We start from the raw sequence: 21,831 nt of genomic DNA on the forward strand, positions 1-21,831 counted from the left end.
AGCAAAGCAGGGCTGGGCTGAGAGTCAAAACAGGCCCTGGCATTTCAGGTACACAGAGGCCCAATCAGCCCACATAGAGGCCCAAACAGCAGCCACCAGCCCACTAAATACTGACTTTCTATGGCAACTTATAGCAGCCCCTCTGGCATTTGCCAGAACCCACAGATTGCCAGTCCGGGCCTGCAGCAAAGTGTAGGGGAAGAGCGATATGGAAAAGTATTTTTCATATTGTTGTAGTTGCACAACACCACACATTCTCCTCTTCCAAGCTTAATTAGCCCAAGGTGTAAATAACTTCACTTCGTACTCTTTAAAGTGGACCTGTCACCCAGACACAAAAATCTGTATAATAAAAGTCCTTTTTAAATTAAACATGAAATCCAATTTCTACTTCTATTAAAACATTCATAGCTGTTGTAAGCTCATTTAAAAATCTCAGCTGTCAATCAAATCAAATATTGTCTGCCCCTCCTCTATGCCGTTCTCTTCCCCATTTAACTGTGTAGCCAGGGCATGGGGATGGACATCAGGTCCCCCATTCTGGTGCACAATCAAGATTCTGAGATGATACAAGGCTTGTCTTAATAACAGTGTCCACAAAATGGCTCCTGCCTGCTTGCTATAATTATGAATTTCCGGACTAAAGGAAACAAGATTCATATAATTTATATAGTGTACTTAAAGTTCATTTGGCTTGGCTAATGTGATAAAATAGGATTTTGAATAATTTTCTGGGGTGATGGGTCACCTTTAAAAACCACCACGTGTTTTGGTGATAGGTGAGTACTTACTAATATTACTATTATATCTGTGCACATCGATTTAATCAGTGTAACTTGCTTGACTTCTCAAACTGTGGATTAAAAAGAGCGTATTCAGTCCCCCTTTTTTTCTTATAGTTTGTCTGCAATGGTATACTCCAGTTCTCCAGCTGTAAAAACCACGACCAGCGTTGTCTTTTGCCACCCGTCGGACGTCACCCCTGTGCGGAAAATACATTCGGTAAAAGACAACAATGGTTTTATTTTCCATATCTCTTATTCCTGGAATTGCTGCATACTTGTTCTCCTGAGCTTTTTTAGCACTGACTTGGTTAATCATTTGGAGATTTCCAAGTATATACTTTGAGGCGTATGCCAACTTATATAGCCTGCCTGGTCTGGGAGTGCTCAGGTGCTTCTATACACTATGGAGTTATGGGGGTCCAATATGTCATAAATATGCATATATACACGCTAAATGGATTTTTCCTAAAATTCAGATTCAGTAATTAAATATTATTGAAGTATGATTATAGATACCCATATCACTCAATTCCAATGAGCATATTAAAGGGGCTGTTCAGCTTTAAATTAATTTTAGAGGTGATGGGAGTTTTGCGTTCAATTAATTTTAGAGGTGAATTTTTTAAATTCGAGTTAACAGGCTGTATTCGATCGTTCGAAATGAATTTGGATCGTATTCGATCGAATTCGAATCAAAGTATTTTCAAAAAAAAAAACAGTACATGACAAATTTCAATTTTTGAATCTAATTTGGACGGTTCCCTAGTTGAAGTACAATAAAATTAGCTCGAAAATCGAATTTAAAAATTACATTTTTAAATTCGACCCTTGATATATCTGCCCCTAAATGTGTAGCCTTACAGAGCTTTTGCTTTTTAGATGGGTGGTCATTGACCCACATCTATTTTGGAAATAGTCAGAAGAAGTAGGCAAATTATTAAAAAACTATAAAAAAAAAGAAAAAAGAAAAAATGAATTCCAACTGAAAAGTTGCTTAGAATTAGCCATCCCATAACATACTAAGGGGGTTATTTACTAAACTCGTTTTTTTAGAGGGGAAACCAAAACAATTTTTTCGAGATTTATTATACCCTGATGCTGCAAAATGTCCAAATCCGAAAATCTGCCATCTCAAACCTGTCAAGGTCATATATAAATCAATGGGAGATGTCCCTTTTACAGTTTGAAGATATTGTGAGCTGCTCTGGGTTTCGTCCTATAATTCAAAGAATTCTGGGTTTTCAGGCCATAAATGAGTACAATTTAGGGGTTCACTTGATTTTATAGAGTTTTATCCCTACCTGACTTTTTTGAGTTATTTTTTTGATCAATAAGATAAAATCATAGATGGGAGTTTGGTCGAGCTTGGTTTAATAAAAAGATAAATTTGAGTTTTAGTAAATAATCCCCTAAAAGTTAACTTGAAAAGTTATAGTTAACTTAAAGGTGAACCACCCATTTAAATACCTGGCTCCCAATATCAGGATAAAAGTACAACAAAATAAAATGCATTGTCATGTTTAGCATATTTAACAAAGCAACACACTCCTTATCTAATAGAACTAGTAGAACGCTACAGACACTACAAACGTTAAAAAGTAGCAACCAGTAGTCTCATTTCACATTATTATAAAGGACGTAGACAGCCTTCAGTAGTCTCTCTAATTTGTGAGCGAGTTCCTCAGCCGAGGACACCTTGTTACAGTAAATTAGATGGCCAAAATCAGACCATCTGCCACCAATAAATACAGTTTAACTGACTTGGCAACTATCTTTGATTTCCTGTTGTACTCATTGGATTATATCAAGATTGAGTACTTACGCAGTTTAGAGAATTTGCTCGCAGCAGATCCCTTTTAATGCAGGGGCTGCTTTTATTCATCAATTACTTGTCTAAAAATGCTCTCCACCTGGTCTGGATTATTTAAGAAATGACAAGTGAGAAATAAGAATAACCAGGTTCTCTTAAAGTGCTTTTTGACATTTTCCTATTTTTATATACAGTAATAGTGCTATCACTTTTTAGACTGTAAGCTTTATTGAACAGGGCCCTCTTTACCTCTTGTATTGGTCAGTATTTGTGCTTCAAAATATAATGGCATTTTATTAACAGGGGGTTTGTTTTATGTGAGCTGTGCTTTTTCTGCACTTCTGCACTTTCTGCACTTTATTGATGAATTTTATGACTAATAAGAGGGGGACCTAAGTGCTTAGAAAGCCTGGGGCTGGACCGCTAAACCAAATGTACACCCTACAATAAATTAGAAAGAGGTCTTTAATATTCTGCATCCCTTTAATATTCTTTTTTATTTCCTACACATAGGTTCACGTTTTATTCCTGTGGGCACTATGTTTGACACTTTTCTTATATCAATCATGTTTATAGAGTCTATGGAAATCATTAAACATATGCACATTGAATAAACCCATTTTAACCAGTTAAAATGTGTAATTTCCATCAGTTTTTATTACCATCTCTACCATATGAGTGGCCATACACATGTGCTGCTACCTTCCATTGTTCCATTCATCATGGCAAACAGCCCGATCCACCAGAACTGCAGGGAGTGAAATGTAGTTCCACCATATCTTCATCTTTTAAAGCACCATGCAACTGCCAACATGGTAGATGCCAACACATATAGAGCCAGATTGAATTCAATGAGAAAAACATTGCCTAATTAAGTTTTATATTTCACATTAATAGATTTAAAGGATTAATGATTTTCATATTTATTTAAATCTTGCCCACAATCTGTTATTTTTCTTTTCCATCCGTGGTTATTAGAAGAAAAACAAAGTACCTCTTATAGTCATGGTAAATTGCATACTGTTTGCATTTTTCAGATATTGAAAAACACAGCCTGGCAGCCATTAATTTGCCTTAAATTGATAATGACACTAAAAAACAACTCTTTAAAATATTAATGTACATTAAGGAGCACATTTACTATTGGTCGAATATCGAGGGTTAATTAACCCTCGATATTCGACCGTTGAAGTAAAATACTTCGACTTCGAATCTTGAAGTCGAAGGATTTACCGCATTTCCTTCGATCGAACGATTAAATCCTTCGAATCGAACGATTCAAATGATTTTAATCGATCGAACGGTTCTCCTTTGATCAGAAATTGCTAGGAAAGCCTATGGGGACCTTCCCCAAACACAAGGGAAGTATTTAAACTTTCCTTAACCTTTCACCTCTGGAGTGCATTCTGGGTACATACATCGACAAATGCATTTAAATTGATGTTTCCATTAATAGTATAAATACAAATTACTTTATACAAGAATAAATATGAAATTACTTAAACAAGATGTGTTATACATTCCGTTTGTGATCAATAAATACGTACCTGGCGCCCCCCCCCCAGCTTTACACCCTAGGCACGTGCCTACTCTGCCTACCCCTAGTTCCGGCCCTGCTCTTAGAGGCTATTTACTCCGAATGCCAAAAACCTTGAAAAAAAATCAGAATATTTAGTGGAAAAAAAGCCACAAATTTTTGGGATTTATTATACCTTGAGGATGGAAAAAGTCCAAATCGAAAATACGGCATCTCAGACCTGCCGAGGTTGCATATACTGTAACTCAATGGGAAACATGGCAGCCCCACATAGAGGAACATGGATAATAGATAGATAATGTGGAGCATCCAGCAAATACTTTTAGGGCAAAATTATAAATAACATGCAAAGACAATGTTATGATTTAAAAAAGGTTTATTTTTTGGTGTCAGTATATTATTAATGGAAACTGTGTGTGGTTGCTAGTCTGCTGTGCTGCAAGTGCCATGAGCTTTAGAGGTATTGAATATTGAACATATTATTTTTGTTTTATTTCTTTATTATTTTTCAAGTTGTACCATCCAACAACAACAACAAAAAGCATCTCCCTTAACCTTCCAGAATATAAATAAATCATCCAAGATTATACTATGTTCTACTAACTGAATAAAACATATGATTTTAGCTGCACTGCCTTAAAGGAATAGTTCAGTATAAAAATAAAAACTGGGTAAATAGATAGGCTGTGCAAAATAAACAATGTTTCTAATATAGTTAGTTAGCCAAAAATGAAATGTATAAAGGCTGGAGTGACTGGATGTGTAACATAATAGCCAGAACACTACTTCCTGCTTTTCAGCTCTCTTGGTTTTCGCTGATTGGTTACCAGGCAGCAACCAATTGTTTGCTTTTGAATCTGAGCTGAGTTCTACAGATCAATTTCAAACTCACTGTACACTGTATGTCCCGTGTGGCCCCCCTACAAGTTGCTGACTAACTCAGAGTTAGGAAGTAATGTTCTGATTATTATATTAGATATCCAGTCACTCCAGCCTTTATACATTACATTTTTGGCTCACTGTATTGAAAACATTTTGAAAACATTTTTTATTTTGCACAGTCTATCTATTTACCCAGTTTTTATTTTTACACTGAACTCTTCCTTTAAATACATCCAGGCAGATAGCAGGCATATTGCCTTGGTGCTATACAAGATGATAGATAAGTTTTGCTACTCGTCTTCATCAGCAAAGCTTGGTGTTGCTCTTACCAGCACTATGTCTACCCTATAAAAATACATTGTAATAAACTTGATATTTATTTAAAATCCAACTAATTAATTAAACTGTAGGGCTCAGTTATCACATGGAGACAAGGCACAAAGTGCCAGTTGTTTTGCTTATAATACAATTGCAATTGCAATTCTCCCTGGAGGTTGTGTCTACCACTGACACACACCATCTGAAATGGAGCACTGTTTCCAGTTGCACACAGACAGGACTTGGACATTTCCATTCTCTGGAGCCCTGTACTTAATTTTAGGCAAAATCTAAATAATTAGTAGGTGTATTACTTCCAACCGTCCAACATGTAGGGGGTTATCTATTAAAGTCCGAATGCGAAAAAAATCTGAAAATTTATGTCTACTATAAAATCGTAATTTTTAGTGGAAAAAAACCTCAAATTTCTCGAGATTAATTATACCCCGAGGATGGAAAAAGTCTGAATACAGAAATCCTCCATCTCAGACTTGGTGAGGTTGTATATAAGTCAATGGGAAAAGTCCCTATCCTATTGTGAAATTTCTGTGGTCTGAAATTAACCTGAACAATCCGACTATTTCTGACTTTTTGGGCAAAAATCTGAAGAAACATTTGGATTTTCAAGAAAGAGCCCAAAACAATTGAGCGATTTTAGAAAAAAACTCCAAAAAACGTACGATTTGGATTTTCACACAATTTTTTCGTGTTTGTCCCCGATCTGATTAAATCGTGCTTTTTTTTTATAATAAATAAGGTCCAATCATGGATTTTAGTTTAGTCTGACTTTTTTTTGATAAAAATTTAGATTTTGTTAAATAAGGCCCCCCAGCTCCACCTAGATACTGTATATTCTTTCCTGCATTACAATTTAAGGGGCCACTGCAGCATGAAAATTTTCTACAGAAATGGAGGGCACAGACATAGTCTTATGGGATCTGTCTTAACAGACTATGACCAGACATCATGGGGGTGATTCATCAACTTTCAAATTCAAATTTTTTTGCCCTAAAAACGTCTGCATTTGAATTGTGCTTTCAAAAACTCTAATGTTCGATATTTGCAAAAAAAAAAGTTTACAATTCAAATGTAAAACTTCCCATCTAAAAGCTCCTGAGTTCATGGATCTGTCTATGGCAAATGTAAAACGTTTTTTCAATGCATGTTTTTATTCATTTTTTGACCCATTGGAAATTACAAACACAGTACGAATTGCAGGTATTTAAGTTCTTTTTTCACAATTTTATTCAACTTAAGTTTTTAGATTTGGATTTTATAATAAACAGCCATTTAAAGGCACACCTTGAGTGTTAGATCATGCTCGTGCTGGCTCCTTCTGGGATGATTAAAACATGACAGTAAGGATAGGAGCCATGATAAAGAAACTCGTGGCCTGTCTAAGAGACAGTATCAGCATATATACAAGTCATTTGCAAGATAGGCTGTTAACAGTTTCATATGAACTATGGAAAAATCAATCTCTAAAGTAAAGCTACAGTTGGAGCCCTTCATAGTATTTGTTTCATATTCTGTTTACAATTGAGTTTATATAGCTGGGCTTCTGTAATATCTAAAGGGATTTTAAGAGTTGGGAGGTAATTTTTACATCTATCATGACATTGTCTTTGCATGCCATTGCTTTCAGCCTAAAGTCAAACAACACTATGTACTACGGTAAAACAGTACTCTAACACTTTAGCACAATGCTGTATACAGTACATATGCTCATAACACAAATCAGCACACACTGTGGTCATGTTGATTGATGCTGTGAGTGTAATCATGTTAAGTTGTTGTTTTGTAGTTACTACAGGACATGTGCACAAAACAAAAGTGTTTTTATAGCTTCCATCTGTCAAAGCCAAGAATTCTCCAGGACTCCTTATTGGCTATTTTCTGTAATCTCCTGTAAATCAGATTACACATTCCAGAGTATTTCAACAGGATCATCTGGTTCATGATGGATATCTACGTGCGCCTAGCAGGAGGTTACATGTCATATCCCAGCACTTGGATTTGTGAGTATGACTTCTGGATTTACAAACAACTGCTTCAGGTTCTCCAGGATTAATAGTTCGGCATGAAGGGTTGATTGTAGACATTGTCTGTTATGTACTATAGAGGGCTGTACAAATGGGTGGAAAATTGGGATGGAATGCTCTGGAACTTTTCTCTTAAGTGTTGGGATGACAAAGTAAAATGGGTCTGTAAGTAAATTGGGACCTAAACTTAGAACCATGCCTTTCATTTCTTGCCACCAAGGGGGTTATTTATCAAGATCCAAATTTATCTCAATATCGGCTGCTGCAAACTCCGATATAACCCGCTCGGGTTTTTAGCGCTTATTTATTATTACATTTTCCCGAAAATTACCTTTGCTGGAAAAGCTCAGATTTTCACGATTTTTCTGTGAGTTTTCACCTGGAAACTCCGAAAACATAGTGGAATTGCCCGAAACCCCCAACACAACCATAAATCAATGGGACTGTTCCCATTGACTTTTATGCAACCTCAACAGGTTTGAGATGCCGTGTTTTTATACTTGGGATTTTTAACCCTCAGGGTTGAATAAATTCCGAAAAATTCATGATTTTTTTTAAGCCTATTATAACACAAAAATTCATGAATTTTTCGGATTTCGGGTATTCGGAGCTTAGTAAATAACCCCCCTAGTGTATGTGTCACAGATATCCCAAGGGGGTAATGCCCTGGGGTACAATTGTGTGGGCAGGAACAGCACATACTGTGCTATTGTTAATAGTAAAAACCCATGTCCCACTGAGACACATTCACTTACATTGAGAAAGAAAATCAGCAGCCTGCCAGAAAGCATTTCTCTCCTAAAGTGCAGGCACAAGTCACATGACTGGGGCAGCTGGGAAATTGACAAAATGTATAGCCCCATGTCAGATTTTAAAATTGAATATAAAAAAATCTGTTTGCTCTTTTGAGAAATGGATTTCAGTGCAGAATTCTGCTGGAGCAGCACTATTAACTGATTCATTTTGAAAAAATGTTTTTTTCCCATGACAGTATCCCTTTAAGTGTTTTGTAGAGATTAAAGCCAGGAGCATGTACTATTACAGGTGTGGGATCCATTAGCCAGCAACCCATTATTCAGAAAGCTCGGAATTACGGGAAGGTAGTATCCCATAGACTCCATCATAATCAAATAATTCAAAATGTTGAAACATATTTCCCTTTTCACTGTAATAATAAAACAGTAGCTTGTACTTGATCCAAATTAAGATATAATTAATTCTTACTGGAAGCTATAACAGCCTATTGGGTTTATTTAGGAGGTTATTTACTAAAATCCAAATCTATCCCCTTTTTTTAAAAACAAAACCAAACTCCCATCCACGATGTTGCCTTATTTATCATTAAAATAACTCAAATGAATCGTATTGGGAAAAACCCAAATAGTACGATTTTTTTTTACTTTTCTCCTGATTCACTCATTATTTTCTGTTTTTTTGACCGAAAACCCTGAATTTTTTGATTATTGGACTAAACCCAGCACAAAACACAATATCTTCAAATTGGGATAGGGACATCTCCCATAGACTTATACATGATGTCTACAGGTTTGAGGTTTCAGATACAGGCAGCATCAGGGTATAATAAATCTTGAAAAAATTTAATAAATAAATAAATTTTTCACAAATAATTCAAGTTTTTGACCCAAAAAGCCAGACCAGAAAAATGAGTTTTAATAAATAAGCCCCTTAATGTTTACATGATTTTCTAGTAGTCTTAAGGAATGAAGATCCAAACTACAGAAAACATCTGTTATCTGGAAAACCCCACTTCCTGTACCTGTATTTTTTGGTATCTTGGAGGGACCATTTTCTGTGTTCCAAGTTGCAGACACTATAGTATAAGTGGATTGTTACCATCACATTTTTAATTTGGGAATCACCCATAAAGTAATTTCAGCTGGCCATTTTTAATGCTGTGTGTTTTGTATGTGTTACTATGGCATAATTTTAGGTGATTTATTAAAGGATGTGTTTTGATAGATTTGGTGTGCTGAGCGCTATTTTTGTCGGGCTTCTTGTATTCGCATCTCTGGTGGAGGTTTTTTTTGTTTAGGCTTGTAAGAGATTAAATTGACCCATGGATAACAGATTATTTAATTTAGTTATTAAATATATATGAATAGGAGAACATTTTTAATTCTGACTTGTTACTGAAGGCTAATTTACAAATTTGTGTTGTCCTGCATTTTTTGATTTCCTAGAGTCCTTGTCCACCTGCTGCATTATAGCAGTAATCAGAATTTGCAAAAACGGGGGTACATATGTAATTTGGCATCGGTAATTAGGAGACTATATGGGGTTAAGATTTGGGGCTGGTTTAACAGGAAGTGGTTTTCTTCTCAGTATCAGAAAAGGAGAAGCTGACACAATCTATTGACAGTGCAACTATTCACTAGAGTTCTGCTTTTATGACACAGCTACTGTATCTGTGTGCTAAAGCAGGTGGTGCTTTCCTATTGTGGTTTCAAAGCACTTGGTCCGTAATTACCTTTGCCATTTAGTATATGCCATGGTATCATATTTAGTATATTCAAATATAATGGAAATAATCACTAGATACAAATTTTGCTACTTACAGTTGTGCCTGAGCCCTTAGGACAATGTGCAACAAAATAACTTCTCTCTGGACAAGGTAACACTATGCATATTGCTTTAAAAGGATGTGTTTGGACATTTGCTCCACCCTCAGGTCTATGACGGAGAGAGAGGGAGTACACGTTCAGGTTTCAGTATTCGCTTTCAATCTGCAGAATTCTTGTTTAATTTCTTCCTGTACTGACTTTGCCGTCAATATCACATTCAGAAAAAATATGTTCATTTTAATGGCTAATCATCTAAATGGGCTTTACTTTAATATGTTAATTGGGGAGGCCCATTTAGCAATGTTCTCATTCTAGTGGTTTTTGAAACCGTAAATAACCTAATTTTCTCCAAAACCACAAATACCATGTCATTTATTAAAAGATTCAAATGTATATAAAAAAAAAAGATGAACAATCTGAATAAAGATATGAAAACCTCTGAAATTTTTAGGTTTTTTTCGATAATTACTATTGAAAAAAAAAATCTGAAACCCTTTAAAAGTCTGAATGGCTAAAAAAAAAAAGTCAAGCGCAACTCCCATTGACTTCTATAGGACCTCAACTGCTTTTGTAGCATTTATGTAGAGTTTTTTTTGTGGTTTTTACACTTAATACATCTTGAATTTTTGAATAGTGATGGGCAAATTTATTCGCCAGGCGCAAATTTGCGCGATTCACCGCCAGCGTCTAAATTCGCAAAACGCCCGCGAAAATTCGCGCCCAAAATTCGCCGCCGTCAAATTTTTTTTTCGAACAAACGGACGCCGGTGTCAAAAACGGGCACCGGCGTCAAAAAAACGGGCGCCCGGCGTCAAAAACGAGACGCCGGCACCATTTTGCGAATTCGCCCATCACTTTTTTTGAAGAAATAAAAAAAAAACAGATTTATGAAAAAAATAGAGATTTGAACGTTAGTAAATAGGCACAGCTACGCCTATGTGTATTTCATTAACAAAAGTACATTCACGTTTTAATGTTTTTTTCTTAGATGAAAAACTATGTTAAGTATTGTTTGACAAATGCACAAGTGATCAGTATAACATCATGATAAGGTGTTAGAACTGTGGTCCTGTCTAGTGGAACCAATTTACTCAGAATGCCTGTGTGCTAGCACTCTAGCATTGTCTGGTGGGTATTGCTGAGATCTGCATGTTGAATTGAGTAAATGTACATCCACAACCACAATTTTACCTGCTCAGACCCAATCCAATGTAATAAAGCAACATCTTTATTGCAAATTGACCTGCTGCCCAATATAAAACAGGCATTGCGATATTTATAGAATAGAATTAATCCTAACGCATTATTCACTAACATCTTTTAAGCGATAAAAGCATAAAATTGTGCGATAATGACTGCGAAATGTAACACCTCCCAGGAGTAGGCGTTACTAACCAAATCAGATGGATTAATAGAGGAAGATGTAGCAAGGAGTAGGCTTAGGCGAATTTGACCCATTTCATTTCGCCAAATATTTGCCAGCTGACGCCCATTAAAGTCTATGGACGTCAAAAGTTTTTTGACACGCTGCATTTGTTTTTTGATGCACAAAGCCATACAAGTCTATAGGCGTCATTTCTGCGGTGAAAAAATTCGCCCATCCCTAGCGAGAAGCTGTAGGGCTGCAATTAATGACCATTATGAGGAGCTGGAGCCTTACCTATAGCCACTAACACTTTTTCATGATACCATAGGCAGATCCAGAATGCACTACGTTCTGTGTCATTGAATTATATCAAGTTTCCCAGGGAAAGGAATGACTAGAATACTGTAAAAAGAGACTTTTACTCTGCCAGTGGTATCCCAAATGTTTTAGGTGCTATAGATTGCACTTATAGGGGCAAATTCATCAAGGGTCGAATATCGAGGGTTAATTAACCCTTTATATTCGACTGGGAATGAAAATCCTTCGAATATCGAAGTCGAAGGATTTTGCGCAAAAAGTTCGATCGAAGGAATAATCGTTCGATCGAACGATTAAATCCTTCGAATCTAACGATTAAATCCTTCGAATCTAACGGATTATCCTTCGACCAAAAAAACTTAGCCAAGCCTATGGGGACCTTCCCCATAGGCTAACATTGGGTTCGGTAGCTTTTAGGTGGCAAACTAGGGGGTCGAAGTATTTTCTTAAAGAGACAGTACTTCGAATATCGAATGGTCGAATAGTCGAACGATTTGTAGTTTGAATCCTTCGATTTGAAGTCATAGTCAAAGGTCGAAGTAGCCCATTCGATGGTCGAAGTAGCCAAAAAAAACACTTCGAAATTCTACGTTTTTTTACTTCGAATCCTTCACTCGAGCTTGGTGAATGGGCCCCATAATGTGTGACAATATCAAATGCCTTAAAATATCGCACAAAATAACCCACAAAATAACTTGTGCTATAAAATACCGCACACAATTCAGCTAAACTGAATGTAAAAATATCACTTCTTAAGTTAGACAAATAAACTTTTAGTTAATAAAAAAGTATAATAAGTGATATAATTTTTAAGGCATGCTATAAATAACACTCACTTTTTTGATCTTTAGTGAATCGGCCCCATAGTATGTTATAGACTGAGCAATTCTATGCAATGTTTTCATTGGTTTTCAATATTTTTTTTTTTATAGTTTTGTAATTATTTGCCTTTTTCCTCTGACTCTTTCAAGCATTCAAACGGGCGTCACTGACCCCATCTAAAAAGCAAATGCTCTGTAAGGCTACAAATGTATTTTTATTGCTACCGGTATTTTTTATTTCTCATCTTTCTAGAAAGGTCCTTTCCTATTCAGATTCCAGTCTCTTATTTAAATCAGTGCATGGTGGCTAGGGTAATGTGGACCCTAGCTACCAGATGAAAAATTGAAGAGCTGCTGAATAAAAAGCTAAATAACTCAAAAACTTTAAATAATACAAAATGACAACCAATTGCAAATTGTCTCAGAATATCACTCTACATCATACTAAAAGTTAACTCCAAGGGGAACAGCCCCTTTCAGTAGATTAGCACTAGGGGCAAACGTACATTCGCTTTTAGTCATGTGACTGGCTTTATCGTTGATCTATATTTAAAATAATACAGTTTTTATATTGAAAAGCTAAGTTTTAATTTAGAGCAGCAATTTAATCAAATTGTTGTGATAACTTGCTACGTGGCCAGAACAGAAACCAGCTACAATATGCAGAGTAAAGGTCCCACGTGTCACCATCGGTTTATCTTTAATATAAACAGTTATTATTATCAAAAAATAGTAATCACAGGTTACTTATCTAGAAATATGCAAAATCGTGTTGTTATTAAAAGATGAGTAGATAAGAACAGTAAGAATCAAACCCTTGTACTAAGGTTAATGCCACAATAATGTGAACTTCCTTTTGTGGACAGATGAAATCAATACACGTACAGTATGGCACACCGGCTTTTTCATTTTGATTTCATTCCATTCCGGGGGGGTATTTATCAAAATTCAGATTTTAGAGTATTTTTGTGGCTCAAATAAACTCATAAATTAAATTAAAAAAACAAAAACATTACCTATTTATTAGGCAATAAAAAACTTGAATGGAGAGCTAGAACAGCTGCCATTGACTTATACATGATCTTGAAAGCTTTTAGAAGTTTTACATTCAAGTTGATAAATTACTCCCAATGGGGCAGATTTACTAACCTCCCAAAATTTGCCATCGACGGCTTCGCTGACAGCGCAACTGTTTGCTAGTCGTAGATTCGCCAGGAAAACGCTAATTCACTAAAATCTGAAGTTGCGCCCAGGGTGCCGAACACTGGCGAAGCTGCGCTAGCGTTGGCTAATTTGCATACAGCGGGAAGTTAAAGTTGAACGGACGTATATGTTGCAGCAATACATTACACTACACAAGCCCAGGAAACCTTAATAAAATAAAATAAAGTTGTTATATTGCCCTACACATGAGCCCAGTGTATAGTTTATGTGCCATATGTTAGGAAATGAAGGGGAGAAGCCAGTTACCCCAAAAATGTAAGCTCTTTTGCAGCCTATCACCCTGAAAAAAGGAAAAGACTCCAGCGTTTTCAACTATTTTTTGAGGAAGTCCTATCTACTTTATTGCACTTCGCCTGGTCTGAGGTGGTGAGGGCAAGTCTGGCGCAAGAGTTACGTTCAGTAAAATCCGCATCTTAGTGAATTTGTGTAGTTACGTCCATTCGCCAGAGCGCAAATTCGCCTGGCGTTAGTGAGCGAAGTACCGATAGAGTCTATCTCCTTCGCTAGCCAATTTTCGACAGTGTTAGTCACTTTGCCCTTTAGTAAATTTGACCCTAATCTTAGAATTTCTATTTCATAGGAAGCTCCTCATATAGGATATGATAGCGCAGTACTGTTCTATAAATTATACGGTATATAAATAACACTGTACTTCTTTTTGTATAATGCCTTTTATATGATAGCACTGTGCAATTCTTCAGTGAAAAAATCTCATGTTTTATACTGGAAACATTGCACAACTCCATAAAGGAAACATGCATGGCTTTTCTATGGGGCAGATTCACTAAAGAATTGTCGCCAGCGACTGCTTTGGACACATCACACCACTTCGCCAGGCGCAAATTCGCTACCACTACGCTATTTCACTGATATGCAAAGTGGCACCCTGGGCTCCAAATGTTGATGACTTTTTGCTTTAGCGTTTCTTCGGTAGTTTGAGCATTTCATAGCAAAGATACGATAGCATTTGTTTGTGCCTAGGGAAGATTCGCTAGTGATCTTGCGCTTAGGTCAATTTACATATGGCAGGTAATTTAAAGTTGTATGGAGGTCTTTATTATAAATGTTGGTGCAAATGCTTGAAGTTACCACTTTTTCTTATAAATGTCCAGGGAACCTTAATAAAGACAAGAGAGTTAGGGGCCGATTCACTAACTTCGAGTGAAGGATTCGAAGTTAAAAAACTTTGAATTTCGAAGTTTTTTTTGGGCTGCTTCGACCATCGAATGGGCTACTTCGACCTTCGACTACGACTTCGTATCGAAGGATTTGAACTAAAAATCGTTCGACTATTCGACCATTCGATAGTCAAAGTACTGTCTCTTTAAAAAAAACTTCGACCCCCTAGTTCGCCATCTAAAAGCTACCGAACTCAATGTTAGCCTATGGGGAAGGTCCCCATAGGCTTGGCTAACTTTTTTTGATCGAAGGATATTCCTTAGATCGTTGGATTAAAATCCTTAGAATCGTTCGATTTGAAGGATTTTATCGTTCGATCAAAGGAATAATCGTTCGATCGAACTATCTGTGCTAAATCCTTCGACTTCGATATTCGAAGTCGAAGGATTTTAATTCCTAGTCGAATATCGAGGGTTAATGAACCCTCGATATTCGACCCTTAGTGAATCGGCCCCTAAATATAATGTCCTACACATGAGCCCACTGTAAAATTAATGTTACCCAAAAAAAGTTTAAGTTAGGACTTTTGCAGGCAATTCCGCTTCAGAAAAGGAAAAGTCGCCTACGTTTTTTAATGCATTTTTAGCACACAGGCTTTGATGTAAGTGACAGAAGATTTTTAGCACTTCGCCTGGTCTGAGGTGGCGAAGTCAACTCTGGCGAAAGAGGTAACGTTCAGTAAAACCCGCACTTTAGTGAATTTGGGGAGTAGCGCCCGTTCGCCGGATTGGAAATATGCCTGGCACAGAAACTGTGCTAGCGACAGTCTGGTTCCCTATCAAATTGGCGCTTGTGCCTGTTAGTGAATTTAAGAAGCGTGGTGGACTAACTACCCTTCCCCAGCCGATTTCACTTTTAGCATCTTTATGGTAATCACTACTGATGTCAGACTTGGAACACTGGAATGTTTACTTTGCCTTGTGTGTCATAGGCCCCTTAGGTTGCACATACTTTACTTGACTTTTTTTTTACCAAGATAAATAATGGATGGTGACATAGGAAGTTAAAAAAACAGATGATCCTTAATCAGTTTAGCAACCCAACACTAATTACGGAAACTAGGTTTCTGTATAACTGATCCTATACCTGTATAATAAATAATTACATTTATTTATGCAGCGGGGCCCAGATAGAAAGGGTGGCCAGGGTGATGCTGACTGAAAATAATTTACTTTTTCTCTGTAATAATAAAACAGTAGCTTGTACTTGATCTAAACTAAGATATAATTAATCCTTATTGGAAGCAAACCCAGCTTTTTGAGTTTATTTAATGTTTACATGATTTTCTAGTAGACTTAGGGGGTTATTTATCAAAGTCCGAATTTATCTCAATATTTTATGCTCAGGTAATTTACGCTTATTTGTTATTAGATTTTCCCGAAAATTAGCTTTTCGGGAAAAAATCTGATTTTCACTAACTTTTCTGACTTTTTCATCCGATTTTCACGAATTTCTGAATTTTTTCGTAATTTTCACCCGGAAACTCTGAAAACTTCGGGGGGATTTGCCCAAAACCCAGTGCACATCAAAAAATCATTGGGACTTCTCCCATTGACTTATATGCAACCTCGACAGGTCTGAGATGCCGCTGCATCCGACAGTCGTGTTGCGTCGCATCAACGCTGCGACACGATCCGACAATAGAATTACTTAGTCTGATTTTGCTTTCAATAAGGACTAATTATATCTTAGTTTAGATCAAGTACAATGTACTGTTTATTGCAAAGAAATAGAAAATCATGTGATTGCATGAATAAAAAGTAGTCTATGGTTGACGGCCTTTCCATAATTTGGAGCATTCTGAATAGCGGGTTTCCAGATAACTGATCCCATACCTGTATAGGCTCAATGTACTGCTTGATCACAAGGATTTGTTTATAAGTATAGGGTATGTTTTAAACTTTTAATGCCAATATAGGCACAGATATAGGGATGGGTGAATTTTTCGCCTTGTTTTGCCGCAAACATGACGCCCATAGACTTGTATGGCGGTGTGACCCCATAGACTTTAAAGGGCATCAACAACATTTTGCCGGCCGCTAATTTTTGGCGAAACAAAATGGGTCAAATTTGCCCATCCCTACACAGATATTCATGTATCCTTATATTCTTCATCTAGATTATTTATTGAGTGCACAGGACACAGTAGTTCACTAAATGCTGGAGTAAGACATGTTCCATGTAAGCAGTCGGTATTTTTCAAGGCTTGATCCTGATTTAGTTTAAGTGGAGGTATTAACCTGCTCTTTCCTGATGGTGACCAGAACTGACTGTAACAGTTTAAAGTGGGATTAAGATCTTATAATTATAGTTCAAAGCCAGATGCTCTTGTGAGCCATAATTAAAAGAGACACTTGCCTAAGCAGATCTGATGAGGCAAAGAATGTAATTAGCGTGAGTGCAAATGAACTAAAAGCCCTTTCTGAATGTTTTCTAACCACCTGTTTCAATAGATTCGGGTTTCAGTCAAAGATTGGGGGAACAAGGCAAAATAAACTGGAATATTCATTCGGGAAATTCGAAATATTGAAAAGGTATTGCGGTTGTTGTTGTGGACTGAACTACTGAGCCAACTGGGCAATAAAGCTGCAGTGTGATTATATTACCATCGATCAGCCTAAAATAAGAACTAATGCATTCTTTTGTTGTTTCAATTTAGTTGCATATGTCATTTATAATAAGTATTTATATGTCAGATACTGTATGAAAATAAAACCTATAAATGTCCGTGCAATAAGGAGGGATGTGCATTTATGTGTGTGTATTTGTTCTTTATCCACAGAATTTTAATACTAAATTACCACACTTTGGCTTGGTGATGAACGGCAACTCACCAGCATCCAGTGCTTTGGCTCCCGTCAACAATTCTGGAGGTCCAACGACTCCCCGCAAGGGACCCCCCAAGTTCAAGCAAAGGGCAACTCGTCAGTTCAAGAGCAAGCCGCCTAAAAAAGGAGTAAAAGGGTAAATTTATGTGCAAGTATTTAAGAGCAGCTGTACTTTTTTGCATTTAGTCATATCACTGCGATATGTCATAGAAAGTCAACAGCCATGACCTATAAAGCCACAAGAAGGCCACACACCCTGTAGACGTTTTGTGAGATTAGTTATTAGTGGACATTCTGAGACTTCCAATGAAGCAATCTTGATAACTGCAACTGTGGGCCATAAGTGCTATTCTTGAGTGCTAATGAAATTCTCAAAATCATGTGGAATAGCTAATTAATAAAAAAAAAACAGAGCATGTTTCTTGCACTTTGCATCCTACCCTGCACTTCCACAGGTTCTTGTGCTCCATTATGGATCTGTGCTCCCCAATGAAAACAGCACTGCCTGCAATTGACTTGGCTGCATTCACAAGGGGTGGGCAACGAGAGGCAAATAGGTGCCCCCTCTCCACTCCCCTAACTTAGGTGTCATTCAGACATGCAAGGGAGCATCAGTAGGCATAGGCTGCAATGGATTCCTGAACTTACTATCTGCCCAATGGTAGACATCAAGTACAGTGTTACTGTGTGCCCACCGGCACTTGACTCCACAGTCAGAGACACATTTCCAATCCGGCTGAAGTGGACAGCCAGACCCTGGACAGAAATGATTTTTATGTTAGCAGTAAGGGGCACACGTTTGCACTTGTGTCCAGGGGCATAGTTAACAACATCTATAGAGGAACTGAACATTTTTCACCCAAGGGGCATTCAAATGAAATAATGCTTTTGTATTATAATGCTGTATGTTGCTTAAACAATACATTCATTAAATGAAATAAATTATTTTGACTTTGTAGGTTTGGAGATGACATCCCAGGGATGGAAGGACTAGGAACTGGTAAGAGCAAAATAATCATTCATCTTAATGTAGCTAGGAAATAATCGGAAATAGTAATAAATGAGCCTTATTTTAACTATGAAACACACTATTATTATTATTATGACTACTACTACTACTAATAATAATATAAAACACCATCATATTTAGCAGCATTTTATAATAACATACAAATACCAATCTATACAGATGGTATAGAGAGGGCCCTGCTCAATAGAATGCAGACTATCAGTACATTTGTCACTAGTTATATGTAATTAAGCAGCAGGTGCAACTCCCATGTACATTTTAGGGTTATTTACTAAAACTCAATTTTATCTCATTTCTTTACTAAAGAAAGCTTGACCACACCCCCATGCACAATTTTACCTTATTTACCATTAAAATTATGCAAATAAATCGGATTGTGAAAAAATCCCCAAAAACCTGAATCATACAATTTTTTGACTAATTTGCTCAATTTTTTAAGGTTATTGCCTGAAAACCCAGAATTTTTCAGATTCTTGCCCTAAACCCAATGCAACCATGATATCTTCAATTGGGATGGGGACATCTCTTTTTGACTTATACATGACCTCAGCAGGTTTGAGATGTAACAGGATTTGGGCTTTTTGCAGCATCGGGGTATAATAAATCTTGAAAAATTCAAGGTTTTTTTTTTCCATGAAAAATTTGAGTTTTTGCCCTAAAAATCCAGACCAGAAAAATTTGTTTTAGTAAATAACCCCCTAAACTAATAACCACATTGCTCTGTATTATTTTCCTTCCACAAAATGCAAATATATTTACCTATTTCACAAGAGCCATGGCTAAACTGCAGTCTAATCAGTTTTTAGTGATGTTGCTATAATAACTTAATCTGCAGCCTTGTGCCTTCCCACTTATATTAGCTGTCTGTATTGCAATATGGCTGAAGTGCAACATGTACATTTTTTCTCTTTTGCAGATATCACTGTGATCTGCCCTTGGGAGGCGTTCAATCACTTGGAGCTCCATGAACTTGCTCAGTTTGGAATCATTTAACTTCTGCAGCAGCCATACCCATCCACAGTTTCACTGGTTTATCATCAGACTGTTCTCATTCTCTTGTTAAAAAACACATATTACCTGGAAATATGTTATTGCTTTAAGTTCAATTTTGGTCATGTTCTTTAACCAACCTCAGTTTAAGACATAAACCTTCAACATGTGGCTCCCCTGCTACCACTGAAAAGCCATAGGTTAAAGATCACTGATTTAAGGGCGCTGGCATTCTGAATCATTGGGCTGTTTGTTAAAGGCTGTTTACTTCCCATAGTTTTATAAAAGGATGTCAGTTATGTCTCTAACAGTATAAAACAGGGGTGTGCAGATCCATAAATCAAAATTGCAAAGAGACACATTATAACTATTATAATACATTTGAATTATTATTAATTAATGTTATAATTATGTAGAATTTTTTATTCAAAGGGTTAGTTAAAGGCCCACAACAAGGGTTCTAACAAACTATACTAAAAATAGTAAAGAAAGTTAAAGAAAGCAAAGACACCATTCTTGAGAACCTACAACTTTACAGAGGGGACAAGGAGATTTGGGATTGTTAACAGCCACTGGAGGACGTACAATGATGGAAATGATAGTATAATAAGATTTACAGAGCTGCAGGTTGACTGTAGGGAAAAGTGGTGTGAGTACACATTATCTTATGTTATGCTACACAGCCAATTACAAAATAAATTGCGATTATGTCATTATATCATGATACACAGCCACTAAGAAGGGCTGTCTGAATCTTGCATTATTTTTCTTTATTGTTTTTTTTTATTGGCTTATTAAAGTTTCCTTGATTATGACAAAAATGTAAATTGAAGAGACCAGCAGGTGTTTGTTTTTAGCAATGAGTTTTGTTATGGGTTGTCATGTTCTCTACCTGTTTCATTCTAATTATTAAAGTTATTTTGTCTTTTGTTCATGACGGTAAATACAGTAGCCGTATAAACACAGACGTTGAAATAATTTATTACATAAAAGATTGTCATCATAATTGTCCCTACATTGGAATTTATTTGTTTTACTGACAAGTGGCATTCAACTTCCTTAGGCATCTAGACTCGCCATGTTGACAGCCCAAAAATAAAGTTTTTCAGTCCTTTTCTCACAATTCCAAGCCAGCACTGCACTACTGTAGGGCATTGGGCCATTTCACAGTTGATTCCCATGCCAGTGTCCTGCGACTTTTCATTACGTGGGCAACACACATCAGGTTTTACGCTTTATAGCAAAGCACTCTGCAAGTTACACACAATCACTTTGGTATTTGTATTTGTCCAAGTCGAATAATGATATTTATATTCTTTATAAGGTTATAGCTATCAGCTTTGCTTTTCTGTGCTTATATAGGGATGCTTTAGTAAAATAATTAGATGGACCATTTTTTTGTTGCATTGCCATGTCCCTGTTACCTCATCTGTTTCTAGTTGGGTTAAGCGTTTCACCAGGTGGATATTTATATTTCCTTAAAACAGAAAAATAAAAGGTGCTCCAGAATATCAATAAAAACCTGGGGGTTTTATTCAAAGAGTTTATCGTGTCATTTGGAACAACAAGCCTAAAATGTACAGGATCAACTGTAAGCATTAAATGTAAGGAAATGCATTGGTCTTGAATCTGACAGTTAGGTGGTTATTTATCAAAGTCTGAATTCATCTCAATATTTTCTGAAAAAAACTCTGACCAAATCCGCACGGGTTTTTTGGGCTTATTTATTAATACACTTTCCCGAAAATTTGGTTTGCGGGAAAAAATCGTGAAAAATCAGATTTACATGATTTTTTCGGATCTTTCATCTGATTTTCACGATTTTTTCAGAGCTTTCATTTGATTTACAAGATTTTTTCGAATTTTTCACCCGAAAACTCTGAATTTTGCCCGAAAACTCAGAAAACTGCGGGGTATTGCCAAAAACAATACTGAAATTCTGAAATTAAGCAGGTATCATATAAAGCTTTGCATTCAAAAAAGTGTTTTATGTAGCAGTGTACCTTGGGCTAATAGAAGCAGCTGGAAATGTATTGTTTGTGCATTATATTGTTCTGTTTATTTAAAATTGATTAAAGTCTCTTTAATTAATAGGCAATCAAAATGTCAATGAAGTTTC

The 21,831-nt window shown here is 36.5% G+C and overlaps 1 protein-coding gene across 2 annotated transcripts; it reads left to right on the plus strand.

Moving 5' to 3' along the window:
- Positions 1 to 7,294: 7,294 nt before the first annotated feature.
- pde6h.L (phosphodiesterase 6H L homeolog) lies at positions 7,295 to 21,810 on the plus strand. 2 transcript variants are annotated; one of them, XM_041589281.1, is made up of 5 exons: positions 7,295 to 7,350; positions 17,318 to 17,398; positions 17,647 to 17,828; positions 18,652 to 18,692; positions 19,639 to 21,810. In XM_041589281.1, the coding sequence occupies exons 3-5, from the start codon at positions 17,683 to 17,685 to the stop codon at positions 19,713 to 19,715; spliced, it is 264 nt and encodes an 87-aa protein (XP_041445215.1). In that variant the 5' UTR covers positions 7,295 to 7,350; positions 17,318 to 17,398; positions 17,647 to 17,682; the 3' UTR covers positions 19,716 to 21,810.
- Positions 21,811 to 21,831: the final 21 nt, after the last annotated feature.

The sequence above is a fragment of the Xenopus laevis genome, chromosome 4L, assembly GCF_017654675.1.
Source record: "Xenopus laevis strain J_2021 chromosome 4L, Xenopus_laevis_v10.1, whole genome shotgun sequence".
Taxonomy (NCBI): Eukaryota; Metazoa; Chordata; class Amphibia; order Anura; family Pipidae; genus Xenopus; species Xenopus laevis.